Source organism: Cryptotermes secundus, unplaced genomic scaffold (genome assembly GCF_002891405.2).
Source record: "Cryptotermes secundus unplaced genomic scaffold, Csec_1.0 scaffold26, whole genome shotgun sequence".
Lineage (NCBI taxonomy): Eukaryota > Metazoa > Arthropoda > Insecta > Blattodea > Kalotermitidae > Cryptotermes > Cryptotermes secundus.
Window position 1 is genome coordinate 73,905 of NW_019743656.1, and position 11,781 is coordinate 85,685.

The 11,781-nt window shown below is 37.8% G+C and overlaps 1 protein-coding gene across 1 annotated transcript; it reads right to left on the bottom strand.

The window, feature by feature from the left end:
* Positions 1–1,612: 1,612 nt before the first annotated feature.
* LOC111874190 (B9 domain-containing protein 2-like) lies at positions 1,613–8,411 on the bottom strand. The gene is made up of 4 exons (XM_023869479.2): positions 7,995–8,411; positions 6,496–6,621; positions 4,885–5,019; positions 1,613–1,939 (listed from the first exon to the last, which is right to left on the bottom strand). Exons 1-4 carry the CDS (start codon positions 8,080–8,082, stop codon positions 1,761–1,763), a joined length of 528 nt encoding a protein of 175 aa, XP_023725247.1. The 5' UTR covers positions 8,083–8,411; the 3' UTR covers positions 1,613–1,760.
* Between the last annotated feature and the right edge of the window lie 3,370 nt (positions 8,412–11,781).

Sequence of the window (11,781 nt, forward strand, 5' to 3'; positions counted from 1 at the left end):
TAAAGACAAAGGATAGTATTAGAAATGAAACTGGAATTTGTTATCAGAGGTCAAAGAGACAAACGTTTACAATGGTTTGGCCAAGCCCCCCCCAAAAAATCAGAAAAATTATACCGATAAGGGCATTAGAATTATAATTTAAATGAGAGACTTACGTTACAACTCAGAACAAAATGGTTTAGCCATGCCTAGCAAGTTGGTTCAAGCAGCAGTGTTTCTCATTTCTATTAGAGATACCTGGCTCATCTGAGCTGAGGCAGCAACTATCCTGAGCATTTTCCTTCATGATTTACCTCAGTCTATCCAAGCAAATGTTGGATAATATCTTGATTAGGCTATGAACGTTTCCTTTCATATCCTTTCCAATTCACTGCTCACTAATCACTTTATCATTTTATGTTATCAGTTTGAGATACTGACAGCACTGTTAAATAAATGGTAAAAAAATGAAGCTGATATTTTCCCAGGTACTGGAAGATACCATGAACAGAAGATACATTTGCCAAGAAACTGATCATGGAAGATTGTGGGATGAAAGGAAAGTTTAAAGAGTTTTCATTCACTGACTCATATAAAAGAGAAACCGAGCCGTTGCTGCATTAACAGCAGGGCATCTCAACATAGCAACACAGATATCCAACACAGCACACTTTCCATGTTCACTGTCAGGTACAATAGGCCAAGCAGTGGCCGCTGTGCCGAGTGGACCTAGTTGGACTAAACACCCCACTAAGTAAATTAAAAAAAAATTAATTCCATGTTCACTTCATGAAGTGATACTTCACAACAAAAATAATTTTACTGAATCTATCCCTAGAATGTGCACTGTCGCAGACAATAATGCTGTCATGTTGACAGCTGCCCTCCATATCTAGAGGTTGTCTCCTCCATCCGCAACCTGAGGACACGCCATGACACAGTGACAAGGGACACACCTAACATGGCATTCTGGCACAGAACATAGTAAAATAAAATGGACTCCTGCCTTCTAACACAGTAAAAGTAGAGTCATTCCCACGCTTAATTAATCACCATGTTATGAACACATGAAGAACTAGAGGCACAGATTCATGCATTTTGTTCATCCTCCAGTATTCTAAAAAACAAGAGAACACATTTCAGAAGTTTGATCTATTTCTCTCCTCAGGTGAGGAAGGAGACACCTACTCTCTTAGGTCCCTTAGACAGCGATAACCTCAGTCACTAAAAACCTATTTCAGCGCAACTATAGCCACATAAATACCTAAGACCAGGTTTTCTCAAAGGGAGTTAACATGAAATATGTACAACAATGTGCTGAATACATCTACATTTAAATCACATGTGCAGTTTTCATTCAAGATTGGTCATGCTCCCACTACAATTCCAATTGCTGCAGGAGCTGTTTCTGTTTCAGACTCTGGATGCCCTGCTGTTCACATCTCTGCTTTTGCTGTAGACACTGTTACTGGTAATTCTGACTCCATCTCATTTCCTAAACTGACTATTTCAGTAAAATGTGCACGTACTTTCCACAGTCATTTGTTATTATTTCTGCAGACAATGTCACATCTGCTGCATCCAATTCATACATTTGTTCTGCATTATGTCGCTTTACTAGTGCAAGACAATATTCACTTTAGTCAAACTTTATTCCTCAGACTGTTTCACTCTGTGCATATACATAAACACAAATAAAAACGTCAATTTACCCAACATTACAGCTACAAAATTAATCTTTAAGAATAAAATTCTTCATTTAAAGATGCCATTAAACAGAGTCAGCATTCAACTCCATATTTATCAAAATTACGTAGGATGACACCTATTTCCAAGTGCACCACGCCCATTGTTTCTGTTTGTAAGCGATAGCGATCATTGCCAGAGTAAATTAAATCTGGATTCTTAAGCTGGGGCCCACCACCAAGGAAGTACTGGACAAACTGATCTCGCACAGTACCTGCAACATTCATGTGCTTAATGACCTGATGAAAAGTAAGTATACTCAGTCCCTGCTTTCTTGAAACATTTTCTGTAAGGCTGGGGCCACACGAGCACACAAAATGCGTCCATTGTAATGAACATCGTTACGTCCATTGTAGAAATAAACAAGTGACGTGAATGTTTTGCTTTCTTCTGGCTCCATTGCAGACAAAAAACTACACACCACGTTCTGCAACTGTGTGGTGTCCTCAGCAATGTCCGTCATAAAGTACGTTCATTGCAACGGACGTACTTCGTGCGCTCGTGTAGCCTAAGATGAAATTGTGATATACAAGAATTTCCAATAAGAAATAAGGCAATGTAATGGAAAGTCATGGATAAATTACGTTAAATCGAAAAACCAGTCATGTTACCAAGAGACTATCCATATTTTAAAAACTGCGCTAAACTGAATATGTGTTCATAGAAATCATGATAGTATGGGACTGAAAGCGTTCCAAAATACAGTTATGGCCATCTGTGTAAACAACATATCAACTAAGTCCATACTTATATTTAAACGTTTATATATTTCACCAACACATAGAATTAAATCCACAACTCTTATATACATACTTAAACTATAGTAAAGAATTAAAATATAATAGTTTGAGGACATAAGACTTTCAATTATGTAAACTAAATTGTTAATTTTTAATTATATAAATAACATTTCAATCAAAACTAAACCATTTCTTTTTTTATTTTCTGCGTTGGGGGTTGCATAATTAAGTTAGTATAGTGAGCAGGCAATGGGTTGGATGACCAGGCGATCATTGTTTGATTCCCAGCAGAGGCAAGAATTTTTTCTCATCTTCAAGGCATGTAGACCAGCTCTGGGACCAATCTTCGGCCTCCTATCCAATGGGGACTCTAGGGTTATTTCTGCAGGGGTAAAACAGAGCATGATGCTAATCATACACCTGTCTGGTGCTGAGGTAATGAATATACAGAGTTGCATCTTCACTACCGCATCCCTCTTCAGGGTGTGATATTAAACTATAAGCATACTGTGGGTTTATCTAGACTAAACAGCATCAAGTGATAGGATGACAGATGAGTTTGAAATTATCCGGGAAGAAGCAGTCACAATCTGATCATGGTGCAATCCTGGAATTTGCCTGGAGGGAACGAAGATCAAGAAAATCTGTCACGACACTTGATGTCCCAGTCAAGATATGAACTGCATCTTTTGAAATGAGTCCAGTGCATTACTGTTACAACCAGTTTGGTGCTAGGCAACATGACAAACAACAATGTTTCCATTGTTGAAAAAAGTTTTAATGAGACAAAAGGTGCTTCATTTTTCTGACCACGAGACCATGTTTCTCCACACAAAGCAATCAAACCATCATATACTATTACACATGCCACAAGCAGAGCTGTATTTGAGCCAGGAGAGTCCAGGGTGGTGCCCTTATGTGGTACACTAAGTTTTTATAGCCTGATTACTTTCCAACTTCTGAGGTTACAGTGTTAGCCTCTGTAAGTGGGTACATTTTGTGAGCTGTCTGTCATTCAACTCTGCATTTAAAGTGCAAAACTATCATCAGGTATGCGATTTTTACCCACTCTTTTTTGTACCTGGGAACTTGCATGGTGACCATACTGTACCTTCATTTTTAAGGAGTACACCCCTGGGGGAACGCGGTAGCATAGTTGGTTGAGGCACTATGCTACAAGCCGGAAGGTTGCGGGATTGAATCCTGATGAGGTCACTGGATTTTTTTCAATTTACATAATCCTTCTAGCCACACCATGGCCCTGGGGTCAACTCAGTCTCTAACAGAAATGAGTACCAGGAATATTCTTGGAATGTTCTTGGGGGTAAAGTGCTGTCGGTGTGTAAGACTAACAACCTTACTGCCATCTATGAGCCGATTGTCTAGAAAATGTGGGAACCTCAACATCTCACAACCCTATGGGCCTCCACGGCCGGTTACAGGGATACCTGTATTTACTTACTTTACATCCCTGGCTATAAGATGAGAACTTAACATGTAAACACAAACTGGCATGGGGGTTGCATGACAGTTCAATGGTACTGGACACATTGCGAAGTGGCTGGCTGGAGCACACATGACATGACATGAGTTAGGCTGTCAAAATTATCTCATTTATAGCTCCATATACGTCTCAGCAGTTTTACTGTTATTATTTCTTCGAAAATAATCCCAGATTTAAATTTTCCCTTTTTTTGTTCCTAAAAGTTAAACTAAATGATTTCTATATGTTGCTGCTCATCTTTAATACTTTTGCAGAAGTATTAAAGATGAGCAGTGACACACACACACACAGGGAGCCTGCACATAATAATACATGAACGGAAATGGCTGCTGCAGCACATGTACACACAGAGCAGGTATCCCTGTGATTTAAAACTTTAAATTTTCGAATTTTAAATTTTAAACCAGAATTCTAAAATCAAATTGACGAGCGTATGTTGGCGAGAGTTTAAACAAAACTGACAGGTTGGTGTTTTAGATTTTGGATTGTGTGCAGTCTGACAGCTACGTAGTGAAAAATACACCTGATGATGGCCAGTTACGGCCGAAACATGTAGTGTAGAGGAAGAAAAGACAAAGACCTACAACCAAAATAAATTGTTGCATTCACGAGAGCATTTGTATTATTATATATAGAAGTGTATAGTGCAACAGGATGCTTAAATATAATATAGTAGACTAAATGAATTTCAAGGTGAACACAAACCAACAGGCCGCCAAGTGAGACATTCAAAACTATGGCACCCTGGAGCAGTTGGTACATGACAGAAACCATAACCATATATCTCATTTCGACCAAACTGATCCTGGTGGTACACCTGAAGATGAATCTTGGGCCAACCTGTGAAGTAACACAGGATATTTTGTAAAAACACTATGAATTTCTAACTAAATGAATTTCAAGGTGAACACAAACCAACAGGCCGCCAAGTGAGACATTCAAAACTATGGCACCCTGGAGCAGTTGGTACATGACAGAAACCATAACCATATATCTCATTTCGACCAAACTGATCCTGGTGGTACACCTGAAGATGAATCTTGGGCCAACCTGTGAAGTAACACAGGATATTTTGTAAAAACACTATGATATTTGATCACCTTTATATACTGGCAACCAGAAGCACCTGTTTCCTCACCAAGGATACAGTTGCTTTCCTTGTCATTATCACAGTATACAGTAGCCAGATTTTTAAAGAAGAAATAATACTCAGATTAAGAATTGAATGTTTATTTATATCACTAAAAAGAGATTGGGAATGAGAATTTGAATCACATGCAAAAACTCTACTGCCACATTTGCACATCATTTTAACAGTCATGACTACTGTACATATTGGCAAGAGTACAAAAGAAATTTCATCATGGCACTTATGTATTAATGGGCGATGACAGTAACTTCAAAATTTACCGCCATGTGTTGTTGCCTGTCACATTAGTGATGCAAACTTTAAAGGCTCGTTTACAAAACCAAGACACAAAACCTAAACTTAGAGTTTCCCTCACAAGGTTAGGCTTTCTGTTTTTTCTCTTAAAAGATTAAGCCTTTGGTTCCATTTTTAAAAGTTTAGGTTTGTGGTTCAGCCCTTAAAAATACACATCAAAAAACCTTCTAAGGTTGTGCTTTGGTTTTCCTTTTTACAAATAAATTATGGTCGGCAGCACTAATGTGGCAAACATGGCAGTAAATTTAAAAGTTACTTATGTCACCCACTAACATGCAGGTACCTGCATAATATACAGGGTGTTTCACGACTTTAGGGCATAACTGCAGGAGGTGATTTCCTAGGTCTTTGTGATCAAAAAAGTTCATATAAACATGTGTCCGATTTTGGATGGTTACAGAGTTATGACCGTTTTTTCATTCCCGTACACACCCTCGTGTGAACCGCATCTATCTTCTAGCAGGTTGCTATTTTTAGCCAGCTACAGACAGAGCGTTCTCATTATCTCGACACTTGAGAGGTTCCTAAGGCATGGTGGGTTGGTATGTCCGGCGCAGTTCACAACCAAGCGGCAGCTTGTGTTGCGGCTGGCGGTGGCATTTTCGAAAATCAGCTTTAAGCACCAATAAATTAAAATTGAAGGTAATTTCACGAAATTAACTTTACATTCATTCTTTAAATGTGTCAGGTATTATGCTGGTTTATTATTTTGTTCCGTTTATTGTGAGTAATCGTTACCTTCTATTCTGAGTTGAAAACGGTTATAACTCCGTAACCGTCCAAAATTGGACACATGTTTATATGAACTTTTTTGATCACAGAGACCTAGGAAATCACCTCCTGCAGTTATGCCCTAAAGTCGTGAAACACCCTGTATTTAGGTGGTCTTTATTAGGTCTGTTAGAGGAATGGGAGTAGTTTACATGCAGGAAAACTGAAAACATAGCATGGAATGTTGGATAACCAAAGGTAAGATAATCAGGGGTCTCTCCCCCCCCCCCGCACGGGGTTTTGTGTATGTGTGCATGTGTGTACATATATATATATTAGAAGTGATAACTTAGGTATAGGCATCATCATACCTTGAATGCCTTTTGTTGCAAAATGAATGTCTATTGGATGACACCAGTACGTAACGCTGCCATATGCAGGATCATCAACTTGTGTTTGACCTTCCTTCAAACCAGATATCACTTTCCAGCCACCACCTGTGCTTCAAGAAAGTAATTATATAGAGTATTAACCTTATAGCTATAAAAAACATTGTAAAGCTATACCTTAACAGGTGGTAGAGGCCCACTGCGTTGTGAGGATATTGAGGCTCCCATATTTTCTAGACAATTGGCTCACAGGTGGCTGTAAGGATGTCAGCCTTACATGCTGGCCACCCTTTATGCCCTGGAAAAATTCCTGGTACTCATTTCTGCTAGAGGCCAAGTTGACCCCAGAGCCACAGTGCAGCTGGCAGGATTAGGAACAAGTCACTAGCACAGTTGAGCAGACACCTTGAGAAGCTAAACACTTGTTTTGCTAGTCAAAACAATTTCCAATATTATGTAACTCAAAGATGGTATTACTATGTTCACATGTTCCTGCCACTGGACCCTGTTCTTGGCCAAATGAATCTATTCCATATCCTGGTAACAGTATGTGCATTACAAGTCTGAATGTATATGAGAAAGTATGTGCAATATCTTTGTACTTTTCTTTATTCATATACTAAACAGATAATTGTTAAATGCTGAAACTGAAACTCACAGTTGTCAGTGTATTTTTATAAAGTTTTTTTTTGACTTCATTAAATCATGGCACTGTCAACTCATATGGATAAGAGACAAAGTAATACTTCATTTTAAGAGCCTAGTATACTACATGTCACTGTCAGTCAATGAACGAAAATCTTGTTCTCTGCCTTCTACTTTTGTAAATGTTACATTGAAAATCTTTTCTACAGCCTGCAAAATATTTAAAATTCCTAGTTAAAAATCTGTGACATACATAAAGTACACTTATTTACAAACACATCCATCAACATTAAAATTATCTGACATTTGCTTTTGGGTTCCCTTTTAAGGCTGGCATAACATGTTGCATCTTTCACTGTACAGTGATACCATTTATTTAATTTACATAATGTCTAAAACATCTAATACCTTCATTCTGAAATCAGACAAATGCTGGGTCCAAAATTAAGGCCAATATAACGACAGAGGTTGTTCTAACAGACTTGCTGGTCAGGTTATCTTACAACATGCCTTATGGGAAGTGACAGATGAGCACTGAATATTGGTGGAAATTTGTTCGTCATGGCAAAGTCACACTGTATATAATGAAAAGCACTGAAATATTTCTACAGTATGGTCCTTGAATAGCTGTTACTGAATTTGTGGAATGTTTATAGTTACTATATATAAACCTAATTATTCCAACCAACTCAGTTCCTCTAAACTGTTACTGAATTGGAGATTTAAGGTTACTTGCTCAAACACATACAGTTCTAAGCCAATCAACGCGACTGCCACTGCATTGTAAATATATGCGAATTGTTTTCATATTTCATCAATGAACATGTATTCTATACCTGCATGTATTCCCCATTTGCAAAATAAGCTCTGATTAGGGAATTTACTTGCTCCAATTATTTGACCAAGTAAGTGTACTTCTGCCATTCCATGTCACATAATACAGGACACAGTAAAACAGTGACACGTATCTTCAACAAAATGTTCAAATTATCAGCAAATTAACACAACATTTCTAACGTAAATATCAAATAATATTTTTGTTTACGTGTGATATGATGAACAGTTGCATAAATTTATCTAGTGTATCGATAGATTGAAATTAAGAAAGTCGAAACTATCGAAACTGCTGACAATAGTTATGATCGATTTATGATATCATGGAAATGAAGTTCGTGTTCTTTATCGTTCTTTATAACGTTTGTAACGGAGTACAGATAATTGCGTTATCTGTAAAGGTGTCACAATGTTTAACGTTATTAGCACAATAATTCAGATCACTCGCAAATTAGGGTCGAGGTTACTACAACTGTAGCTGTGCAGCCGACATCTTGCTGTAGCTATGGAAGTTGAAACAAACTACAGATTTCAAAAGCGCGCGGCATAAGAACATAAAAAGTAATAATTTACAAGGAACTGAAACCAGTATATACTCGTAGCTATAGTTTAAATTTTCTAATGAGTATGAAGCAGTATATGTTACAAAAACCCAAAATATGCGTTAGAATATGTAATGCAGCAAATCAATAATTTGTTTTAGGTCTGCAACAAGTTTAACGTCAATTTGTTTTTCAAAAACGTCTCGCATGATTCACGTCATGCAACTGAAATTTATTGCAGTATCTGCAGATTACGGTTACCTCTCATAACACCATTAACTGAATTCGACTTCTACATGTGTATGCAAAAACAGAACTGGTAAATTAAGGAATTAGTAGTCAAGGGAACCTTTTGACTTATGGAAGGTATTATTTCGGGTCATATTTGCAACACGAATAGCAAGCACACAAAACTGGCCATAGAAAGATCGCAGTTCCTTACAAGTCCAACTAACAATTAATTTTGGAAGTTTCTGCTACATTATAGTGTGTTGTACAGGTGTTTATGACTTCTTGGAACTTTAAAAATAGACATGGGTGCCATTACCCACTGTGTACCAATACTCCATTCACCCCTAGTTTTCTTGAAAATTTTTCAAGAATGCTCCCTCTTATATGGAATCCTTACTTTGCGCTTCTTGAACCTCCTGGTAACTGTCACATTAACAAGATCGCCATTTCAAGCTCACGGGTCATTATTTGTGCAAAACACCCAACACATACAGAAAGAATGATGGATGGAAGATTTCACGGTTCCCATCACCTAATTCAGTGGTACTCAATCGGTGTTCTCAGAGTTTTGGCCAAGTGCATCGCGAGAAGAGAAAAACAAGTGTATAAAATAAATATGAATTTGCATAAACTTCTTAAATTGGTGCTAACAACAGAACCTCATAATCCTTCGGGTTTACAATCATTTCACGTTATTATATAATAAACAAGAATTTTAAAAAGGAAGACACATTCTAGTTATCTATTCTAATTCCATTCCGAAGTAAAGAAAATAATTATGTTATCCCAGGCATGCCACCAACACCAGAAGGTTGAGAACCACTGACCTAGCGAGCACACACCTCGGTATGAATGTTGTATCCACTAAACTTTTCCCAGAAAATTACACTAAACATTTTGTAGATCACTTCTTTTTAGGATGTGACACCATGTAGTCTGCAAGTTAGTTGCCGACATACCAGAGCAACGTATGGCCTCCGTATTCAGGGTAGAAGCCGTGCCTTCAAAACTTCGACAATGGTCTTAACAGATTACACGGTGTAACATTCTGTGAGGAGATTTTCATTATCACTGTTGTTAGAACCTCTAATCTTGCTTGTATAGAGGAATTAATGACTTTAATTGTCGGGAAATATCACTGCTATCAACTTACAAAATTTTATCCAATATTCTTCCCTCAAGGTTAAGTCCATACATAGATGAAATTAGGGGATCATCGGTGTGGGTTTCTACATAACGGATCAACTACCGATCAGATCTTTTGCATTCATCAGATATTTGAGAAAAAATGGGAGTATAATGAGACAGTATATCAGCTATTTGTAGACTTCAAGAAAGCCTATGATTCAGTTAGGAGAGAAGTATAATACAATATTCTGATAGAGTTTGGGATACCCATAAAACTAGTTAAGCTGATTAAAATGTGTTTAAATGAAACGTATGGTAAAAGTCCATATAGGTGAACAGTCTGATAATTTTCCTATCCAGAATGGTCTAAAAGAAGGAGATGCTTTATCGCCACTGCTTTTCAACTTTGCTTTAGAATATGCCATTAGGAAGGTACAGGAAAACCAGGTGGGCCAGAAATTAAAGGGACACAGCAGCTGTTGGTCTATGTGGAAGATGTGAATCTACTGGGTGATAATATAGATACCATAAAGAAAAACACAGACTTTAATTGACGCTAGTAAGGAGCCTGGTCTGGAAGTAAACACAGGAGAAAACTAAGTATATGTTGCTATCTCGTCACCAAAATGCAGGGCAAAATCATGACATAAAGACAGGAAACAGATGTTTTGAAAATGTGGCACAGTTCAGATATTTGGAAACTGAAGTAACAAATCAAAACATGATTCAAGAGGAAATTAAGAGGAGAATGAACAAGGGTAATGCTTGCTACAATTCAGTCCAGAACCTTTTGTCTTCTCCTCTGCTTTCCAAAAACACAAAAATTAGAATATACAAAACTATAATTTTGCCTGTGGTATTGTACGGGTGTGAAACTTGGTCTCTGACACTAAGGAAGGAACATAGACTGAGGCTGTTTGAGAATATTATGACCAAAGAGAGATGAAGTGACAGGAGATTGGAGGAAACTGCATAATGAGGAGCTTCATAACTTGTACTGTTCTCCAAGTATAATTACAAGTCAAGGAAGATGAGGTGGGCAACGCATGTAGCACAAATGGGGGAGATGTGTATAGGATATTGGTGGGAAAGAGACCACTGGGAAGACCAGGGTGTAGGTAGGCGGACAATATTAAAATGTATCTTATAGAAATAGGATGGGAAGGTATGGATTGAATTGATCTGGCTTAGGACAGGTAATGAACTTTTCGGTTCCATAAAATGCTGGGAAGCTCTTGAGTCCCTGCATAATTGGCAGCTTCTCAAGAATGGTTCAGCTCCATGAGTGAATGAGTGAGACTTGCAATTTAATCCACAGGGATACATCGCCTGTTTTGACATTCCTCAACAGGGGTGTACCAAAGACACCAACCCCTCTCCATGTGCCTTTAGGCCCTAAATACCGACAGAGAAGACCATCAAAACAGCTGTTAGAAAACTAGTTCACACCCTATGACCTGTGTAACAAATTCCATGAATTGCAGGTGGAAGCTATAGCTCAATTCCTGCTCGAAATTTTAAACAACATCCATTTAAAATTTAAGACCTTGTGACATACAAAAATTAATACAATTATTGAAAGTATGGAAGTTCTGCATAATTATGTTGTTCCCAATGAATGCCTCAGGAAACGTTAAGGTTCATCCAACATATTTCTGAATCACCAGTTTTCATTATCACTTTTTGCACCACCTATGAAGGAAGCTAACCTCCCATAACTCCAAAAGTATTAAAAATTTCCTCAAAATTTTCTTCTAGTAACCTTCCTATATGCAGTAAGGAAAGTATTCCACATGGTTAATCTATAGATTGTGCATGGCACACTGAAAAAGGGACCTTATACTTGCAAGTCAGTTTGGGTTCTATATGAGGTTTGTGGACCATACAA